General features: G+C 35.1%; 1 protein-coding gene across 12 annotated transcripts in view; it reads left to right on the top strand.

The window, feature by feature from the left end:
- The window catches only part of LOC135128588 (disks large 1 tumor suppressor protein), a 1,417,771-nt gene that overhangs the window by 1,132,140 nt on the left and 262,665 nt on the right, over positions 1–22,966 (top strand). For all 12 annotated transcript variants that reach the window (XM_064055493.1, XM_064055492.1, XM_064055490.1 and 9 more), the window contains one exon: positions 18,795–18,830. In XM_064055493.1, the coding sequence (XP_063911563.1) occupies positions 18,795–18,830 (36 nt within the window). The remainder of the gene's footprint in view (positions 1–18,794; positions 18,831–22,966) is intronic.

Raw genomic sequence — 22,966 nt, 5'->3', positions numbered from 1 at the left:
CAAAATCATATTTTCAACGATCGATCTGGTACGCGCATTCAACCAGATCCCGGTCGCAGAAGAAGACGTTCCGAAGACTGCCATTACCACCCCATTCGGCTTGTTTGAATTTCAATTTATGACGTTCGGCTTACGTAACGCAGCGCAGACGTTCCAGCGATTCATGGACGAGGTGTTGCAGGGTCTCGATTTTTGCTATGCATACATCGACGACATCCTCGTCGCATCCGCATCACCACAAGAACACCTCCAGCACTTGGAAACTGTGTTTCAGCGTTTGAGAGAGTACGGCGTCGTTATCAATCCCATGAAATGCGTCTTCGGCCAGCCAGAGGTCAAATTCTTAGGATATCTCGTTTCCGGCGCTGGTACACGTCCACTTCCAGAAAAGGTCGAAGCAATCCGCAGCTTCCCGCAGCCAAATACAATAAAAAAGTTGCGTCAGTTCTTGGGTATGTTGAATTTTTTCAGAAGATTCCTACCTAAGGCGGCAGAGACTCAAGCACCTTTGAACGACCTCCTCCAGGGCAACGTCAAAGGAAAAACCCCGGTCAACTGGACACCAGCAACGGTGGCCGCATTCGAGGCGTGCAAGGAGAGCCTCGCCGGAGCCACATTATTGGCACATCCCGAGCCAAACGCACCATTGGCTATTTTTTCGGACGCGTCAGATTTCGCCGTCGGAGCAGTCCTCCAGCAGAAGGTTGACGGTCACTGGCAACCGTTGGACTTCTTTTCCAAAAAACTGAGTCCCACCGAGTCAAACTACGGGGCTTATGATCGAGAACTACTAGCCATTTATCTCGCAGTCAAACATTTTAGGCATATGGTAGAGGCGCGGTCTTTCACCATTTATACAGACCACAAGCCGATCACGTACGCCTTTCAGAAGAAGAATACCGAGGCCTCGCCCCGCCAAATACGACACCTGGACTTCATCAGTCAATTCACGACTGACATTCGCCACATAGCAGGGAACGAAAATGTTGTCGCAGATGCTCTTTCTCGCATCGAGGCCGTGGAAACCTCGATTGATTTCCAGGCTCTGGCAGCAGCACAACAGCAGGATGAGGAACTCGAGAGATTTCGAACAGGTAATACAGGCCTGCAGCTCAAACTGGTACGAATCCCAGGCTGCGACGTATCGGTACTCTGCGACGTCTCCACGCGAACAGCGCGTCCTTACGTCACCGAGTCATTTCGCCGAGCTGCATTCGAGTCGATTCATCGTCTATCCCATCCAGGCGTTAAAGCCACCGTAAAACTGGTGACGCAACGTTACGTCTGGCCATCGGTCAAATCAGATTGTCGAGAATGGGCCCGCAACTGCGTAGAGTGTCAGCGTTCGAAAATCTCACGCCATGTCTCTTCGCCCATCGGTACATTCTCGCCACCATCAGCGAGGTTTGAGCACGTGCACTTGGACATAGTAATTATGCCACACTCAGAGGGTTATCGTTACTGCCTTACCATGGTAGATCGGTACACCCGCTGGCCAGAAGCCGTACCCATTAGCGACCAGGAAGCAGCAACCGTGGCACGAGCTTTTTACGACACATGGATCGCACGATTCGGCACCCCGCTACGAATAACCACCGACCAAGGTAGACAATTCGAGTCGTACCTATTTAAACAACTAAATTGTTTATTAGGAACCACTCATTTGAGAACTACAGCCTACCACCCCTCAGCCAACGGAATGGTTGAACGCCTACACCGACAGTTAAAAGCGGCAATCATGTGCCACCAGAATAATCGCTGGACTGAAGCCCTATCCACCGTCATGCTCGGCATTCGTGCGGCATGGAAAGAAGACTTCCAGGGTTCCTCCGCGGAGCTCGTATATGGCCAACCTCTCCGCCTGCCCGGTGAATTCCTAGGCATCCCACGCGACGAAAACAGCGCAGACAACAGCACCGCAAACTTCGTCAAAGAGTTACGTCAACACGTGCGTAACTTGAAGCCATGTGAGGGAACACGACATGGAACAAAGAAGACCTTCATTTTCAAAGATCTCGCCACGTCAGAACAAGTTTTTGTACGCCACGACGGTCCCAAGCAGCCGCTTCAACAGCCATACGACGGTCCGTTCAGAGTCGTCAGGCGATCGGCGAAAACGTTCGTCGTCAACATCAAGGGTCGAGATGTCACCGTTTCAGTAGATCGGCTCAAACCCGCGTACATACTCAATGACGACACGCCCACGTCATGGTTTGGCCGCGACACTACGAGGACGACGCCCACAACAGACGAACCAGCGCCCTTCGCAGATCAACCCCACGACGACGACGAGATGCCAGCTTCCACAACGACGAGGACCACGAGGTCAGGAAGACGGGTGCGCTTCCCTGAGCGCCTGCAAAGCGGTTTTTCATAAAAAAAAACACTAGCAGGGGGGTACTGTAGGAACAACCGTTCCCACAAAATCAGGTGTTCTACCTGAGGGCAGTCATAGTAATTGTATAAATGTAAATACTTCCTATCTTTCGTCTACCTGCCCTAAGATCCTACATACTTTCTCTTTTCCCTTCTAGAATTTTCTAAACTCCGTTTTTACCTACTTCCACCTCTTCGAAACCGAGCTTACCTGTGTACCATTTTAAACACCCTTCCTTCTTCTCCCTGGCACCCTCGAACAGTAAACAGCGAAATAAAATCTCAAAACCGTACCGTCGCTTTTAAATCACCAACAATACCCACACTCCTAAAGAAAAAAAAATGTTTTCCAGGCTCTTATATTTTTCTCTAGCCTATAAATATTTTTATCTTCAGTTTCGCAATGTTTGTAACTGCGTTGTTACGACAGTTTTGTTTACTTTTTTTTCAATTTAGTTTTTTTCGAAATGTCCGTAACGTTGTTTTTTCTCAGTCGAAGAGATTATCGTAAATAACGATTGCTATATTTATTTCTGGTTAAAACTCTCATAAATAACACAGGATAACAAATTTTTCTTTTTCTTTTCTATTTATATACAGCTTGTTTTTATTGTTTAGTTATAAACCACTTATCAGAACTGATTTGCAAAGTGGCAGACGTGCGCCTAAAACAATGTCCCGTGTATAAAACTAGTTCTATCATATTTAACAATTTTCTAATAATTGTTAGCAACATACGTTTATCAGACAGCTGATTTATACATATTTTTAACTAATATCTCAACAAAAATCGGAAATAGCCAGTTATTTTCTCCGGATTTCCAAATACTTTTTAAGGGTCTTAACTAGTCGATATTGTGTTATCACTCAACAGTATTTTGGAGTACTTGTCAGTTCTACGAACCCCAATGTTTCTGATTATTACCTTCTAATTAGCAAGATCTGGATAGTAAAATTGAGTAACACCAAAAAAAGTCTCCAACTTACATTCATAATAAAAATATGTGTGGACTGTTAAAGTACAGCTAAAGAAGCATGCTATGAGCACGTTTGAAGTGAGTTTTTCCATTACAAAATTTTGCGATGAAGTCGTCAACAATTTATCAAGGGACATGTATGGCAATTTGAATGGATGCAGTGTGGTAAAGTACTCCCAGTTTAAAGAGGTTTTTATGACAAGATAATAAACATTATCACCTCATTATTACCTCACAACGGACAATGTGAGTTGAATAACAAAGTACGACCCTGCAAGAAACCGACCAGTTTCTTATTTATGGCTAGGGATTTACTCCATTGTCCCCATCATCAACTTCGACACAATGGACCTATCATAAAAACCATTTTAAACTGGGAAGACAATACTAAGAATAACAGTACTCAAATTGTTCGGGAAAGTGGCATCTGCCCTTATCTTTCGCTCTTTTCTTTCGTCCTTTTCCGCCCTCCTCTTTTTTTGTTCCTGTCTTCTCTTTTCTCTGTCTTTTCTCTACTCTCTTAACTCCCTTTTGCCTGTATTCTTCCTCTTTCGCTATCAATACTATGGAGTCTGGAATAAACGTTATAGTATCAATATTTTCTCGGTTTCCCTTTTTCACTCGTTTGGTCTCTTTCTCGCTTTTTGTTTGGTTTTCACTCTCTCGCTCGTTTTCGCTCTTCCTGTCGTTTGTGTTTTCTCTTCTTCTCTTGTTTCTTTTCTGTATTTCTCCTTCGCGCCCTATCGCCTGCTTTATTTCTATTTCCTTCTCAATCGCTCTCAGTGACACTCTCTACCTCTCTCACTCTTCTCCCTTGAACTTTCTACTTTTGCCCCTATTCTTCCCCTTTCGCTAGTAATATCTCTGGTTTTCCTCCTCATTCTCCTCTTTTCTCTCATCTTTTCTTGGTCCCTCTTTCTCGTGCTTCGTTTTCTCTGGCTCGTTTTTTCTACCTCTCGCTCTTCACTCCTCTGTCCTTTTGCCCACCATTCTTCCACTTTCTAGTTCCCTTTCTCCCTCCTTATTTCATTTGCTCTCCCTCTCCGGATCGTTTTTCTTTCCTGCTACTGGTTTTCACTCTCTCTCGCTCATTTTCGTTCTTTCTGTGGCTCGTTTTCTCTTTCCCTACCTTTTAACTTTTTCTCTCTCCCCATTTTGCCTCTATTCTTGCTTTTTTGATAGCAATATCTTTATTTTCCATTCTCGTTCTCTATCTTTCTCTTGTTTCCCCTCATCCCTGATTCGCTTGCTTTCTTTCTTTTTTCCTCCCGCTTGTTCTCCCTATTTCTGCTACTTGTTTCTCTGATTCGTTTTCACTCTTCCCCCCACTAATTTTCACTCTTTCTTTCGCCCGTTTTTTCTCTTTCTCCTCGTTTTCTGTCCCTCGCGGTTTACTTCTGTTTTCCCCAACAATGTCGTTAGTCCTCATTCTTTCTTTCTCTCGCACCCTTGTTTACAGTATTTCTCTATCACGTTTTCTCTTTTCCTCTCGCTTGTTCTTTCTCTTTCTGGTTTTCACTCTATCTTTGGCTCGTTTTCTCTCTTTCTCTGACTCGTTTTTATTTCTTTCTCTCGCTTGTTTTCTCTCATTCTCTGAATCATTTTCTTTCTTTCTCTGGCTCTTGTTATCTCCTTCTCTAGGATGTTTTCTCTCTGTCTATAGTTCTTTTTCTCTATTTCTCTGGCTCGTTTTCTCTTTTTTCAGGGCTCTTTTTTTTCTCTTTCTCTGGCTTGTTTTCTCTTCTTGTCTGCCTCATTTTCTCCCTGTCTCTGGCTCGTTTTCTCTATTTCTCTCTCTGGCTTGTTTTCTTTCTTTCTCTGACTTGTTCTCTCGTCCTCCACACTGGTTTTCACTCTTTCTTTCGCCCGTTTTCTCTCTTTCTCCTCGTTTTCTCTCCCTCGCGCTTTACTTTTATGTTTCCACTTTTCCTATCAATGTCGTTAGTTCTCATTCTCCCTTTTTCTCTCTCTCGTACGCTCTTTTCAAGATTTCTCTGTCCCGTTTTCTCTTTCGCTACCATTTGTTCTTCCTCTTTCTGTTACTGTTTTTCACCTTATCTTTGGCTCGTTTTCTCTCTTTCTCTAACCCGTTTTCTCTTTCTACCACTGGTTTTTACTTTTTCGTCGTTCCCATTCATTATTTTTTTTGAGTCACCCTGTATAAGGATTTCTAAAAAATATGAATGTAGTGATACACCACAAACGTATTTTAGATATCATTTACTCCGCAAAATTTTGAGACGTCATCCATTTTTTAAGGGGGGATAAACAGATAAATTTTGACTGACGATTTATATAATGCTTATGACAATTTTAAACAAACGTTGAAAAATTTCAGAGCATCCAGTTTTTGTAGTTTTAAAATTAAATAAATTAAAAAAAAATAAAATGTTATAGGATTTTAATTATTTTCCCAAAAGTTTCTATATAATAATATATAAAATATGAATTATGTTTTTTTACAAAATTCGAAAAACATTTAATTGAAAATTTTGGAAATGACGTCATCCCATTGCTGGTGAAGATTATTAGATAAATTTTGGCTAGAATTTTATCATCGACATAAAGTTGACAACAATTGGTCCAGTAGTTCCGGAGATTAGAAATCGACGTAGACGACAGACAGACAGACGACAAGTGACAGACACACAAAAACGGGAGACCTACGTATTCTGTCAGAGTCTAATGGTAATAAAACATCGAAAAATCATGAAAATAGCTAGTCGCCCGGTGGACTCGATTACAATACTTCCTTAGCTTACGCTCGGGAGTAAAAACAGAATTTAAGTATATCATTTTATTTTAAAATTTGGACTTTTCAAGTTTAAAAGGTTTATATTCTTTGTGTTTTTACGAATAGTTCATAAATTTTTGACTCGAATTCGCCAAAATTTGTCGAAATATCAAAATACTTAATGAAACTCTATTCTCAGGGCGTTAAAATTCCACAAAATTCGCGATTTTTTAAATTTTCATCATCTAAATTCGGTTTTTACAAAATTTTGTCAGATTGGTCTTATTTCACGTGATTTCTAACAATTCGTCGAAATATCAACATTTTTGAAATCTCAGCATTTTTGAAATCTCTACCAAACACAAATACTTAAAGTCGTTCCAGATGGGTTTTCAAGTTGGCGAAACTTAACTGTCTGGGCTTTAGAAGTCCGTGAAATTCAGCTTTTTTATATTCTTTGTCAAAATGTTACCAAAATTTTAGAAAATTTTCCGGACTTTTCTGACCAACAAGTGTTAATTTTGATAATTTTGTGCTCATTGGCACTTAACTTCAGTGTTTCGTCTCTAATTTGTCAAAATTTGGTGAAATTGTTCTTATATTAAAAATTTGTAAACATATCAAAATTTTGTTGATCTATTACTAAAAACAAATCGTTTAGATTAAAAATTTCATACCAGATAGGTTTTATAATTCACCTAATTCAACTCTCAGGACGTCACAATTACCGAAAATTCGCCATTTTTTAGTTTCTGCGTCTCAATATTAGCAAAATCTTGGCTAATTTGCTTATAAACTAGTGACAAGTTTGATAATTTTATATTCCTTTGGGTTTAATTTCGCAGATTTGTGTCTCTAATTCGCCAAAATTTTGTCAAATTACTCTTATTTGACGTGATTGCTAATAATTCGTGGAAATATCAACATTTTTGAAATCTTGTACCAAACACAAATGATCGATACTAAAGGTTCGTTCCAGATGGGTTTTCTACTTGGCCAAATTTAACTGTCAGGGCTTCAGAAGTCCGCGAAATTCACCTTTTATATTCTTTGTCAAAATGTTACCAGAATTTTAGAAAAATTTACGGACCTTCTGACCAACAAGTGATAATTTTGTGTCGCCTCTAATTTGCCAAAATTTTGTGAAATATTAAAAATTTGTAAACATCAAAATTTTGTTAATCTATTACTGAAAACAAATGGTTTAGATTAAAAATTTCACACCAGATGGGTTTTCTAATGCACCTAATTCAACTCCCAAAACGTCAAAATTACCGAAAATTCGCCATTTTTTTATTTTCTGCGTCTAAATATTACCAAAATTTTGGGGCATTTGCGACAAACGAGAGACAAGTTTGATAATTTTATATTTCTTCAGTTTTAAGTTGATAGTTTTTATTTCTTTCTAATTCGCCAAAATTTGATATAATTGCTCTTATTTCACGCGATTCCCAAAATAGGTCGAAATATCAAAATTTTGGAAAATAAAATTGAAAGGTGTCTATATTTTCGTTATAACAAATTATTGTTTTCGGCATAGAATACTCCCAGCAGAAGCTGGTCGCAAATTTTGACATATCTGTTGTTCAATCTAAGTTCAATGATGGAAGCATGTGCTACGTTTTCTGGTACAACCTCCACATTTTTCTTAATACATCATTTTTTAAACGAATCGTTCTTAATTTATCCAGTAATAAGTATAAATTAGCATCATTTGCAGCTTCCTTTAAATCACTTTATCCATTTAGACACAAATTCCATTTACAATAATTATTAAAGAAGAAAAAGTTTCAAAATTTTGATTTCACAGTTTTATTTATAATTGTGATTATTTATGTACAGCACACCACATTTTTACAAATGAACTCAACTTACAGTTGTTTATTTCTTCTAAGGTTATATGGCAGTAAAATAATTTTTAATACCTAGTAACAGGATGGTTTGCAGTGGCATCAAGTACTGCAATAAAACACTGTGTATTGAAATTTTAAAAGGAACAGATCCAGCTTCCAGTCTATTTAATTTAATTTTAAGCCTGTGTTAATTGTCTATAAGTTTAATACCATTAAAAAACTCAACAAGTATTCAACAAGTCAACAAGAAAAATCGTCGCATTTTTGTTTCTCGATTTTACGATCAAACTTTTCGAGTATAGTCGAGATGCCCAAATAGTGAACATTGACTATGTATGCATAATCGCATATCTGCGAGTAATAATATAAAGAGAGGAAATAAACCAATCAGCCGGATTACTGATTTCCTCTATAGCCGCTCATAGCACAGATTTGCCGCAACGCCGCACTTTGAGACGGCTAACTTAAACAAAGTCCCTCCAACTATTTACTTTTCTTTACATGTAACACACTCCTGCCCGGAACCCCGCTGGGTTTCCAGTTTCGTTGAAAACCGGCGTGAAATTGCACACCGCGACGTCTCTCGTCTCCGTTTCTTGCCGTTATAAATTCACTGATTAATGTGGGAAACGTCTCTGCATTCACAAAGAGGCGCCAGTCCACGCAACAATTTCATCCCTGTGGTAAACGCCGAACTTCGTAACCATACGGTCGGGAAAGATAGGAAACGGTCTATAGAGATCCTCCAGGTCGGCGTCCCTGCGTTAACAGTGCACACTTGGCTGACTGTATAAAGTCGTACTCCATCTCCCAACACAATGAACTACTCAACTGTTTCTAAGCCACCGGCCCATTATTTATTCCAAGAACAATCGCCGTGTTGGTATTTATGGCGACGCTTTAATTGTGACTATACAACGCCCCGTGTAACACGCGATAAAGTTATTTGAATATGAAAACGCTGCGTTATAAGCTGTTGCCGACCGAGTCCACTGCAGCGTGAATGCCGTATTGTCCTCCTGTTTTGTCGATACGCTGGAAACGCAGATAATCCGAGTAGTCTGTGTGTGGAGGGAACGAAGCGGGAGTGTCACAATGGACGTGGAGTTGGATCTCCGCTCATGTAACCTGTCAGATGTGGACGTATGGCAGAGCCTGGCTTTCACAGATGGAGTAATTACGAGGGTCTTGCGTTGCATTAGTGCATTAGATGATATCGAAGGGCGACTTAGGTGTTGTTATGTGGCCTACTATGAGTCCAAACGTTTTTCTGGATTTACCAAAGCTTCCCCTTTCCACACCATTTTTGCGTTTTTTCCTTTCCGATTATATCATATTGACTGATCTAAACTTGTTAGTACCACTATGTATTATAAATATAAAAATTAGTGAACCCCTTTTAGGAATCAAATTAGGAACCGAGTTTGTGATAGATGATAATAGAGGCTGTGATTTTTGTGGCAAAGCTATCGTGTGTGCTTAGGCTGTGATTGTGTAAGTGATATCCTTATTGATGTCTTACAACCATTTGTTGTATAAGAAGCTGAAGTGATCTATGTGAGTAAGAAATTGAAGTCCAGATAACACTATTTTTCGGTTCCATTGTGTGATTTTTTAAATACTAGTTCATACTGATTATCCGATGTGTCCATTTGATCGATGAAGCACAGTACTTGATAAAATGTTTTCAAGTTGATGTTTTATATACTGACCTTTCAAATGCTTTTGATGGTATGTACGATCGTATTTTATTCAGTAAATAAAAAACAAATTATTATCTATAATAATATAATAAACGCAGTGTGTGAAATATCCTGGTGTTGGATTTATGCTTTGCATTGTGGACAGTGGAGTGATGCAAGGCTCTAACTTGGGGCCACTTTTATTCGTTTTGTTTATTAATGATGCCGTCCTTCAGTGTAATAATTATATCATCTATACTGATGGTAGTAAAATTTCCAGAACAACAAGTGGCTACATCGAGTGTTTAAATTTAGAAGAGTTGTATCATTTTCTAGGAAAATATTGTCTAATTTTTTTACAATATTAAAATGTTACCCAGTGCCAAGATGTACATAAACTATTTTAAAGGTTACTGTGGATCTTCGCTTGTTATTTATTATTTAATAATATTGATAAAATAACTCTTAAATTCTTTCAAAAAAGGACACTAGAATTCTTTCAAATGTTTTCAAAAACAAAACACCAGGGATCCCAAAATTCTTTCATATTCTTAAAAAAAACAGATTTTTTCTTAAATTACCAAAAACAAGTAATCTGTAGCTCCTCGAGAAGCTTTTAATTCTTTAAAAACAACGGTACAAAGAGCCCCAAGTCTTAAGATTTTTTCAAAAACAACACCAAAAAACCCCCACATTCGTTCATTCAAATTCTTTCAAAAACGAAATACCTGTAAACCCCAAGATGCTTCGAAATTCTAAAAAAAAACACCAAACGCCTTGAAACTTTTTTAAAAACAAAACGTCAAGAACTCCGAGATTCTTTTAAATTTTTCCAAAAACGTAACATCTGAAACTCTCGAGATTCTTTTAAATTGTTTCAAAAACGAAACACCAAGGATTCATCTAATTTCTAAAAAAAAATACTAAGAATTCCGAAATCCTTTCAAAAACAAAACACCAAGAACTCGGAGATTCTTGAAAATTCTTTCAAAAACGGACCCTAAGAGTCCCAACATTTGTTTTGATTATTCAAAAACAAAACACCAGGAAGGTTCCAGATTCTTGTAATTCTTTCAATAAAAAGTCACTAGGATCCTTGGATTCTTTCAAATTTTTTCAAAAACAAAACACCAAAAACTCATTCCATTTTATTTCAAAAACTAAACACCTGCAACCCTCAAGATTCTTCTAAATTCTTTAAAAAAGAGACACTAGAGGCCCAAGATTCTTTCAAAAACAAAACATCTGGGGCCCTTGAATCTCTTTTAAATTATTTAAAACAAGGACACTATGAGACCCAAGATTTTTTAGATTACTCAAAAACAGAACACCAGGATTCCCAAAATTCTTTAAAATTTTTTTAAAAACAAAACACCAAAACCACGAGATTCTTTTTATTCTTTCAAAAACGAAAAACTTGAAACATTCAGGATTCTTCTAAATTCTTAAAAAAAGACACTAAGATTCTCGAGATTTTCGAAAACAAAACAAGAACCCCGAGTTTTTTTTTATTCTTTCAAAAGTGAAACGCCTGGGGTCGTTGAAATTCTTTTAAATTCTTTCAAAAAAGGACACGAGAAACCCCAAGATTTAGTTAGATTATTCAAAAATAGAACTCCTGGAACCCCGAGATTCCTTCAAATTCTTTCAAAAACATAACATCAAAATTCCCAAAAATTTTTCAAATTCTTTTAGAAAAAAAATCAGGATCCACCGAGATTCTTTTAAATTCTTGGAAAAAGAAAACACCTGGGGTCTTTAATTCTTTTAATTTTTTTCAAAAAACTACACTGGGAAGTCCAAAACACCGACCCCGAGATTCTTTCAAATTCTTTCAAAAACAAAACACCAGGATCACCAAATTCTTTCAAAAAAAAAAAAAAAAGGAAGAAAACGATGAGCCCTCCAACTTGTTTTAAATTTTTTCAAAAACAAATCGTGCCTTCTTTTAATTCTTTCAAAAAAAAGAAAATAAGAGCCCCAAGATTCTTTCATATTTTTTCCAAAACGAAACACCTAAAAACTCCAAGATTCTCCTTGGGGCACTTGAAATTCTTTTAAATTCTTTCCAAAAAGTACGACAGGAGTCCCAAGATTTTTTTGGATTACTCAAAAACACAACACCTGTAAACCCAAGATCCCTTAAAATTATTTCAGAAAAAAAATATCCGGAACCTCTGAGATTCTTTCAAATTCTTGCAAAAAGAAAACAGCTGAGGCTCTTGAAATTCTTTTAATTTTTTTCAAAACAGCACACTAGGAATCTTAGGATTTTTCTAGATTATTCATGGACAAAACACCAGAAATTCCGAAATTCTTTCAAATTCTTTCAAAAACAAAACATCAGGATCGCCAAATTCTCTCAAAAAAGAAAAAGATAATGATGAACCCTCCAAGTAGTTTTAAATTTTTTCAAAAACTAATCATTTGCAGTCACCCTTCTTTTAATTCTTTCAAAAATAAGAAACTAAAAGCCCCAAGATTCTTTCAAATTTTTTTCGAAAAAAAAACATCAAAGAAGCTCAAGATTAATCCTTTCAAATTTTTTCAAAAACGAAATATCTGAAACGTCCAAGAATCTTCCAAATCCTTAAAAAAGCCATTAACAGCCTCAAGATTTAAAAAAAAACACCTAAAACCCCAAGATTCTTTCAAAAATGTAACATCTAGAACTTTCGAGTTTGTTTCAAATTCTTTCAAAAAAAAAAAACCTGAGACCCTCAAAATTCTTCCAAATTCTTACAAAAAAGAACACTTGGAGTCCCTAGATTTTTTAGATTACTCAAAAACAACATCAGGATTCCCAAAATTCTTTCAAATTTTTCAGAAAAAAAGCATCAGGATTCACCGGGATTCTTTTAATTTTTTTTTAAGAACACTAGGAATGCCACGATTTTTTTTATATTGCGCAAGAATAGAACACTAGAAACTCAGAAATTCTTTCAAACTCTTTCAAAAACTAAACACCAGGATCGCCAATTTCTTTGAAAAAAATAAATAAATAAATAAAACGATGAACCCTCCCGATTGTTCTAATTTTTCTCAAAAACGAAACACCTAAGAACCTCCACATTAATTCTTTCAAATTTTTTTAAAAACGAAACACCTGAAACCTCGAAGATTCTTCTAAATACATAAAAACAGACACTAACAGCTTCAACATTTTTTTTTAACAAAACACCAAAACCATGAGATTCTTTTAAATTCTTTCAAACGTAACATCTTGAACTGTCGAGATTCTTTTTATTCTTTCGAAAACGAAAAACCTGAAACCTTCAAGATTCTTCTAAATTCTTAAAAAAAGATACTAAGATTCCCCAGATTTTCGAAAACAAAACAACAAGAAGCCCAAGATTTTTTTTAATTCTTTCAAAAGTGAAACACCTGGGGCTGTTGAAATTCTTTTGAATTATTTCAAAAAATAACACTGGAAACCCCAAGATTTATTTAGATTGCTCCAAAACAGAACTCCTGGAACCCCGAGATTCCTTCAAATTCTTTCAAAAACAGAACACCAAAATTCCCAAAATTTTTTCAAATTCTTTTAGAAAAAATATCAGGATCCATCGAGATTCTTTTAAATTCTTGGAAAAAGAAAACACCTGGGGCTCTTTAAATTCATTTAATTTTTTTCAAAAAAGGACACTGGAAATCCCAGGCTTATTTTACATTGCTCAAGAACAGAAAACTAGAAACCGCTAAATTCTTTCAAAAACAAAACACTAGGTTAGCCAAATTCTTTCAAAAAAAAAGAAAAAGAAAGAAAACGATGAACCCTCCAGCTTGTTTTAAATAATTTTTTTAAAAAAAGAAAATAAGAGCCCCAAGATTCTTTCATGTTTTTCAAAAACGAAACACTTAAAAACCCCAAGATTCTTCTAAATTCTTTAAAAGCGCCACTAACAGCCTCAAGATTTTTTCAAAAACCAAACCCCAAAAACCCCGAGACTCTTTTAAATTCTTTCAAAAACGTAACTTTCGAGATTCTTTTAATTCTCTCAAAAACTATAAACCTGGCATCCTCAAGATTCTTCTAAATTCTTTAAATAAAGACACTAAAATTGGTGAGATTTTTAAAAACAAAACACCAAGAACCTCGAGATTCTTTTTAATTTTTTCAAAAACAAAACACCTGGGGCCTTTGAAATTCTTTTAAATTCTTTAAAAAAAGGACAGTAGGAGTCCCAAGATTTTTTAGATTACTCAAAAACAACACCAGGATTCCCAAAATTCTTTCAAATGTTTTCAGAAAAAAAACTTCAGGATCCATCTGGATTCTTTTAATTTTTTTCAAAAAAGGACACTAGGAATCCCACGATTTTTTTTTATATTGCTCAAGAACAGAACACTTGAAACTCCGAAATTCTTTCAAACTCTTCCAAAAACATAGTACCAGGATCGCCAAATTCTTTCAAAAAAAAAAAAAATAATAAAACGATGAACCCTCCAGATTGTTTTAAATTTTTCCAAAAACGAAACACCTAAGAACCTCAACATTAATTCCTTCAAATTTTTTTAAAAACGAAACACCTGAAACCTCCCAAGGTTTTTCTAAATACATAAAAACACCCACTAACAGCCTCAAAAATTTTTTTTTTAACAAAACACCAAACCCAGGAGATTCTTTTAAATCCTTTCAAAAACGTAATATCTGGAACTATCGAGATTCTTTCATACTTTCAAATACGAAAAACCTGAAAGCTTCAAAGTTCTTCTAAATTCTTAAAAAAAGACACTAAGACTCCCGAGATTTTCAAAAACCAAACACCAAGAATCCCGAGACTCTTTTTAAATCTTTTAAAAACAAAACACCTGGGGCCCTTGAAATTCTTTTAAATTCTTTCAAAAAAGGACACTAGGAGTACCAAGATTTTTTAGATTACTCAAAAACAGAACACCAAGAATCCCAGGATTCCTTCAAATTTTTTCAAAAACACAACACCAAAATTCTCAAAAATTTTTCAAATTCTTTCAGAAAAAAATCAGGATCCACCGAGATTCTTTTAAATTCTTGCAAAAAGAAAACACCTGAGGCTCTTGAAATTCTTTTAATTTTTTTTTTTTTTTAAATGGAAACTTTGAATCCCATAATTTTTTATATTACTCAAGAACAGAACACTAGAAATCTCGAAATTCTTTCAAATTCATTAAAAAACAAAACACCAGCATCGCCAAATTCTTCCAAAAACGAAAAAGAAAACGATGAACCCCCCACATGGTTTTAAACTTTTTCAAAAACAAATAACCTGCTGTCACCGATCTTTTTATTCTTTCAAAAAAAAAAAAAGCTATGAGCCCCAAGATTCCTTCAATTTTTTTCAAAAACGGAACACCAAATAATCTCAACATTAATTCTTTCAAAATCGAAACACCTGAAACGTCCACGATTCTTCTAAATTCTTAAAAAAATGATACGAGAAGTCCTGCAAATTCTTCTAATAAAAAAAAGGACAGCAGAAGCTCCAAGATTATTTCAAACTACTCCTAAACAAACCACCAAGAGCGCCAAAATTCGTTCAAATATTTTAAACAAAGATATTTCTCGGCTGCCAGATTTTTCAGATTTTTTCAAAAATTAATTATTTTAAATTCTTTCAAAAAAGCTCACTAGGAGTCCCAAGTTTTTTTTAGATTGCTCAAAAACAGAACACCAGAAACCCCGAGATTCTTCCAAATTGTTTCAAAAATAAAACACCAGGTTTCCCAAAATTCTTTCAAATTTTTTCAGAAAAAAAACATCAGGAACAACCGAGATTTTTTCAAATTTTTGCAGAAATAAAACACCTGAAATTCTTTCAATTTTTTTCAAAAAAGGACACTGGGAATCCCAGGATTTTTCTAGATTACGCAAGAATAGAACACCAGAAACCCCGAAATTCTTTCAAAAACAAAACATCAGGATCGCCAAATTCTTTCAAAAAAGAAAAAAAAAACGATGAATCCTCCAAATTGATTTAAATTTTTTCAAAAACAAATAGCCTGCAGTCACCCTTCTTTTACTTCTTTCAAAAAAAAAAGAAACTAAAAGCCTTAAAATTTTTCCAATTTTTTTCAAAAACGAAACACCAAAAAATCCCAACATTAATTCTTTCAAAAACGAAACACCTGAAACCTCCACGATTCTTCTAAATTCTTAAAAAAAGATACTAAGGGCCCCGAGATTCTTTCAAAAACCAAACACCAAGAAGTCCGAGATTTTCTTAAATTCTTTTAAAAACAGAAAACATGAAGCCTCGGAAATTCTTCTAATTCTTTAAAAAAAAGGACACCAAGAGTTCCAAGATCCTTTCAAACTGTCCCAAAATTCTTTCAAATGCTTTCAGAAAACAAAAACTTCGGGAAACCCCGAGATTTTTTTAAAATTCCTCCAAGAAACACCTGGGGCTCTTGAAATTCTTTTACATTGTTTCAAAAAACTACACTGGGAAGTCCAAAACACCGACCCCGAGATTCTTTCAAATTCTTTCAAAACCAAAATACCAGGATCGCCAAATTCTTTCAAAAAAAAAAAAAGAAAACGATGAACCCTCCAGTTTGTGTTAAATTTTTTCAATAAAAAGAAACTAAGAGCCCCAAGATTCTTTTAATTTTTTTCAAAAACGAAACACTAAAAAACCTCAACATTAATTCTTTCAAATTCTTAAAAAGAAGATACAAAGGACTCCGAGAATCTTTCAAAAACGAAATACTAAGAAGTCCGAGAAGCCCTGGAAATTCTTCTAATAAAAAAAAGGACAGCAGAAGTTCCAAGATTTTCTCAAACTTCTCCTAAACAAACCACCAAGGGCTCCAAAATTCTTTCAAATATTTTCAAAAATAAAGCACTAGGAACCCCCGAGTTCCTTCTAAAATCTTTAAAAAACCTATTTCTCAGTTTCCAGATTCTTTCAGACTTTTTCAAAAATGAAACACCATGAACACCTAGATGCTTTCAAACATAACACACCACAATAATTCATTCAAGTTTTCTCAAAAATGAAACACTTGGAACTCCGGTTTTTTTTTTTTTTTAATTCCTTTAAAAACAAACCTAGAGTCCTCAAGATTCTTTTAAATTCTTAAAAAAACAATAAGAATCCCAAGATTCTTTCAAATTATTGGAAAAACAAAACTTCTGGAATCCCTCAAATTCTTTTAAATACTCAAGAAGGAAACTTCGAAATTCATTCAAATGCTTTCATAAAACAAGATTCTTCCAAATTCTTCCAAAGAAAAACACGAAGAGCCCCAATATTTTTCATATCTTTTCAAAATCAAAACACCGGAACCCCCAGATTCTTTCAAAATCTCTCAAAAACAAAACACAGAAGCTCTCAAGATTCTTTTAAATTCTTTTAAAACAATGACACTAGGGTTTCCAAGAATTCTTTCAAATTCTTTCAATAACGAAAAACCTGGAACTCCTAAGATTTTATTAAATTGTTTCAAAAACAAACCTGGAACCCCTGAGATTCTTTTAAATTATTTCAAAAACAAACCTGGAAAGCACTGAAATGTGACTAAAATTTCCAACGTATTGATTAGAACTACGTTAATGTATATGTTACAGCTAATATCCGAAATCCGTTATTATGCATAATAACTAGACATTTTAGGAATTATGCGTAATAACTAAACTTGTCAGTTATTATGCGTAATAACTGAAATTTTCAGTTATTATGCATAATAACGGAAACGTTTAGGTAATATTGATAATAACTAACAGAGGAACAGGAATTTTGCATAATATTTTCAAAAAAGCTACCCACCCTGCCTCCCTTTCCCCTACATATCACATGTACAGTTGATTTAAAAAAACCGGGACACATTACAGTAACAGAAACGTCATGTTCTCATTGCTTTTCATTGATCTATGAGAACCTGAATTGCTCATATTGTTCCGTTTTTCGTGAAATCAGCTATTATTATGCATAATTCCTGTTCCTCTGTTACTTATTATCAATATTACCTAAACGTTTCCGTTATTATGCATAATAAATGAAAATTTCAGTTATTACGCATAATAACTGACAAGTTTAGTTATTACGCATAATTCCTAAAATGTCTAGTTATTATGCATAATAACGGATTTCGGATATTAGCTGTAACATATACACGCTGACATTTTTAAGCAAGTTTTTATTCGACGTAAAATGCCCAAACAGAACTGCTGAAGTTATTTTAATTGACAGATTCGTGAGCTTTGGGCATGCGCATTATTAACCCAGCGTATACACGATCTCAATGAAGCGGCAAATTTCACCGCATTTCAGAGCCCACTTGATGAACGAGAAATGATGTGCAGCCAGTATTAAAATCAAAACTTAGAACTGAAATTAATTATTAGCAACACCTCCAGAATTAAAAGGTTCAAAGATGTTGCAAAAAAATCTTGTTATGAAACTGTATTTCGTATCAAACTTTATTTCTAAAAGGGGTAGAAACTTCTCGCGAGAAAATTGGATCTTGTTAAAAGTTGTCGCTCCTTAAACGATCGCATTTTTGCCTTATATAGCCGATTAAACTAGGAACATTTTGTTTTATTTTAATTTTTTCTGACTACCGAGTCCAGGCACGTACGAACACGTATATTTTATACAATTTCTGCAGAAATGTTCGCTTGCATGCGCTTTGGGAGTTTTCACGGATTTAATTACCTCCCATTTGTGTTAATGCAATCCTTGGCAGCACGAGTGGCGGCAGATGTAATTATGGCAACCTTTCCTTTCATTTGAAAGGTTTAGGACAAATCACGTACCGAGGTGTCTCCTTTATTCGACAGCGCCTCAAATCTCAGAGGAACTTCGGGAGTAAGCACGTTCCGAGCCGCAATAAAAAATTTTACTTGTTTCTTTATGTGTCTTTGCTTAAAGTTGATTCAGTAAATTGGATTGTAATGTAACTTCGTGCAAAAAACGCTTGACGTCACTCGCAGAGTGCAAAATATTTACTAATTTATTAAATATACAGCGAGCCAGCGCCGACTTTTTCAACTAACCGCTAAATATTTAACTAAGTACATAGAACGAAAAAGTCCGAGTCGGAAGAAGGATCGCACGATCAAATTATTCCATCAGCGCGAGTTAAATATTCAGGCTGCAATTAAGTCCGACTTAATTTTCAATACTGCAGCGCAAAATCTGTAATTGATGTCTGACTTGATTTTAATATTTACGAATTTTCTTGATTGCAGGGGAACGACAGCTGGCAAGGGAACGACAGCGACCAGGTGAGCGATTTCTTTTTAAATTAATCGGAAAGTCGAAGTCGATGTCATTTCCGGGCGACGAATGTATAGCTGGTTGTCTAAATTCATTCACCCTCTTATTCATACATCCATCATTTCATAACCAAAGCATCTACTTTCCGTGTAGCCGGAATTTATAGCTATTTTAAGAGAACTTGTGGGTATTGAGGATTTCGGAGATGGAAGAAATTTATTTGCGTTTTCACAACCGAACAAAAAGGCTGTTCGGCACGAGTACGATATTCACACCTGCGTGAGAATTGAAATTTTTTCGCATGCATGTATTCAGAATTCAATCTTCGCCCTTATTATGCTTTCATTGAAAACTTTTACGACACGGCTTTGTTTTTCTGCTTTAATACGGGAGAATTCGCACAAGTACGACAGCCGCTTTGTCCCACTTTACACGGAATAAACGATAATGCAATAAGCTCTAACATGTAAGGATATTAAATTTTTCCCATTTACGGCTTAAATTTGTCTTATACAAGGTAACAGCCGAATCCGGACCGGAATAAATGCATTCAAAATTTTGCATATGTATTTCACCATTCTTTTGTTTATGTGTCGAATAGTCTAGTGGTCAAGTTTTTCTGCTTTAATAATTCCAGCAAATGTTTGCGCAACTACAAGCTCTTCGTCGTACTTAAAGAAAATAAATTGTAATACACTAAAACACTAACATAAGATCACCATTACGCGAAATTTATGGCGCCATAAACGTGTAATATTGAGAAAACCTGAAACAAGGTCTAGTGCATCGCTCGATTGTGATGCAATAAGTATCCAGCAGGAAACTGCATCGGGCTTATTTAAATGGTGCTCCAGCAGCAATAAATAGAATATATTAGGCGAATCCTGGACCGATTCGTGTGAAAACTTTGTCACCGATGCTAGCGATATTGATTCAAAAGTACAAGCCATCCGTAGTTTACATAGAACTGAATTGCCGAAGCTGTATCGCATATTCTTTACTACGAAAGTTAACTTTGCCATAAAACTAAATTGGGGTTTTTTACGTTGAGATAAGAAGTCGGAAAATACAATAATGCTGCTTTTAAACTGGAAACGGCTTCTAAGGGGTCCATTTTCTTAAAACTGGAAGTATAAGTAATAAAATAAATACCACAAAACTGTCGGTAGGATGTCTTATCTTGAAATAGTCTGGAGGCAGGAGTTGATTTTACTTTGGTTGTACAGATTGAGGCTGAATCAATGATGCGTTTTTTTTAATAAGTTAAGTTTTGACACTGACAATGGTGAGATTCAGTAACACCACCTAAACGACTTATTTCACAGCTATCTCTAATTCGTTTTATTTGTGATGCAATAATAAATAATAAATGTTGCAACAAGAAATGCTTCAATTCAACGATTGTAGCAGTACCGGATGTTAATAAAATAATTCAGTAATATATTTTTAATGGTTATGCAACCAACTGTACGCTTCTGTTAAATTAAAATGTAGCTTATTGATATTTATTGCATCGTTGTTTACAGAATTTTAAACCCATTATTGCAATGTATGCTTATATTACTATTTAAACAACAAATACAAATTTAATTAAATCGTAATGCGACAATAGAAATTTTAATATATGTGACATCAACGACACACGTTTAACACAATTGAATATAAAGTTGCATATCTAATTTTTTGCTTCGCTCTGTTCTCAGTTCAAAAAATTGCTTTGTATAGAAAGTCGACAAGTAAAAATTACAAAATGGGATAATATTAAAGTCCACACTAATCACTAGTTTGCCAAATTGTATCACGTAATATTGTGTGGTCATTTGGGAAAACGTTCTAATGAAAACAGCTTAGCGTTCAACGCAATAATATAAACACACTAAATACAAAGCTCGACAATAAAGGGTGCCTTTGGCATTCATTTTTGGGGGCTAGTTTGACCACATTATTTGTATAATGAAAAAAAATACGCTAATTGCGTGTTTTTAATTTTGTTGAATAGGCAACCAGCTTTACACGCTTGACGCAAAGAACACCATAATTGTTAGTTTGTTGATTGAAAATCGTAAATCAATTTGTCACTCTACTCTTGTATACACTTACGTTATTAACTTATTAGTCAGAAAGTTAATTAATGAGCTAATTAATTAGTTTTCTATTGATTAATTAGTTTATTTTATCAAAGATAAACAATTTCCGAATAAGATTAGTGGTAAGTTTAAAAGCATTAGAGGCATTTATGATTAATTATAATAATGCACATGTACGTGGTATAGTAAGTTATCGACTGCAGACTTAAATAATTATTCAAATACCGGGTGGCTATTAATGATTCTGAATTTTTTTGTCAGGTTGGCAACATATTTAACATTTTATGATGCTATACCTGATTCTCAAAAAGAAACTATTACAATTTTATTAATACACAGCTGCTTGGTTTACTTATTTCTTTTTCAAATGTATACCAATAACGTTTTCTGACACACTTTTACAATGTTTGATTTAGCGGTTTATAGGTTAAGATGGATATCACAGTCGATGCAAAGAACGTTATTGTTATCGACAATTTCACCGATTTATTGCTTGTTGCTTCGATGTTGTGTTTATCGCAACTAAAATGCCACTTTAATGGTGACGTACATTGTTGTACACATTGTGTAACATTTTTTAATACATCTATCGAATACTGAGTCAGATAATTGTTAATGTTTTTTTTGGTCAAGTTGGCAACATATTCAAATTTTTATTATGACATACCTGACTGTCAAAAGCGGCAACTCTGAATTGACCAGAGACTTTAATACATAGACTGGCTGTGTCAGGAAAAACGTGAAGTTTTTCGACCGCCATATTGCTTATAACCGTAAGTGCGCGAAATTTGAATTTTCCGGTCACAAAATGCAATTTAAAATGTTAAATAAAAAAGACAACAAATTGTAATTATTTATTTAGCATAATAATATCTATATGTATATGTAAATTCCTTTAAAAATATTAATGTCCTTGAAACAAAATTAATTTCGTGAATTTTTGTCTTAAAGAGATAGCTTTTTCACGCTCAGTACTTAAGCGGCACTCATAACCTATTCCGAGAGTCAAATAATTTCTCAAAATTAATTTAAGCAATAAATTAAAATAAGAATTTTTTACGTCCAACTAATCCATGTTCATTATGTAGAAAAAAAATGTATGGTCCTACTTTGCAAAGTTAAGGTAAACATTTTAGTTACCAAATCATTTTTAATGGCCATATTTACAAACAATCTCGTAAGTCCCGACACACAACCACTTTTATTTCGAGGTCTAGAAACGTTCTGTGCTAGACTACTACTGCTAACCACCACAACCTCACTTAATTTGACATAAAAGTTATAGCAATGGCGTCCATACTACCATGCGCCGTGGCTTCACCAAAATGCATTAAAAATGTTACTAACAGCCAGTCTATGTATTTAAAGTCTCTGGAATTGACACACTAGCATTGCTGCCAACACAAAAATTTGCTTCAATCACAACATTACCCACCTAAGGTAGTATTATATCCCTTTGTGGCGAATTATATACAATTAAAAAAATTAATTTGATGAAATTACGAATTATTCTCTGTTTCTTCTAAAATTGTTTTACTTTAAGCCCAAGAGCTACTAAGTAGGAAGTTTGTCTTTAATTTTATATTTACAGAGTTTATTTGAAGTTTCTGTATTTATTTTTCGAATTTTTTTCATACTTCATTTTTAACATTGCATATTTATTTCGATTTATAAATAGTATAGTGCGATATAAAAACATGTTTAACATTGAAAATTTGTATAAGGAAATATCGATTTTGCATTTAGGCTCCACCCCATAATTACAAAATCCATATGAAAAGATGGCTATGTATATTAAGAAAAAAAAGGCAAAATATAAGCCCCACCCACCCGCCCTATCTCAATTCTGATGATTTTTTTTATTCGTCGTAAGCTGAGGGTCGGAGCTTAATGCAAGATCCATATTTGTCTATAAGAATTTACCATTTTAAACATGTTATAAGTTTCTTGTTCTGAAAAGACAACTGTGTATATTAAGAAAACGGCAAAATATAAGCCCCGCCCACCCGCCCTGCCTCAACCCTGATGATTTTTTCCAAATCACCGAGAGCCAAACG

The sequence above is a fragment of the Zophobas morio genome, unplaced genomic scaffold, assembly GCF_036711695.1.
Source record: "Zophobas morio isolate AGI-343-1 ecotype UQ-CSIRO unplaced genomic scaffold, CSIRO_AGI_Zmor_V1 ptg000014l, whole genome shotgun sequence".
Lineage (NCBI taxonomy): Eukaryota > Metazoa > Arthropoda > Insecta > Coleoptera > Tenebrionidae > Zophobas > Zophobas morio.
Note: the sequence above shows the minus strand (reverse complement) of the source record. Positions and strands in the feature narration are given on the sequence as shown.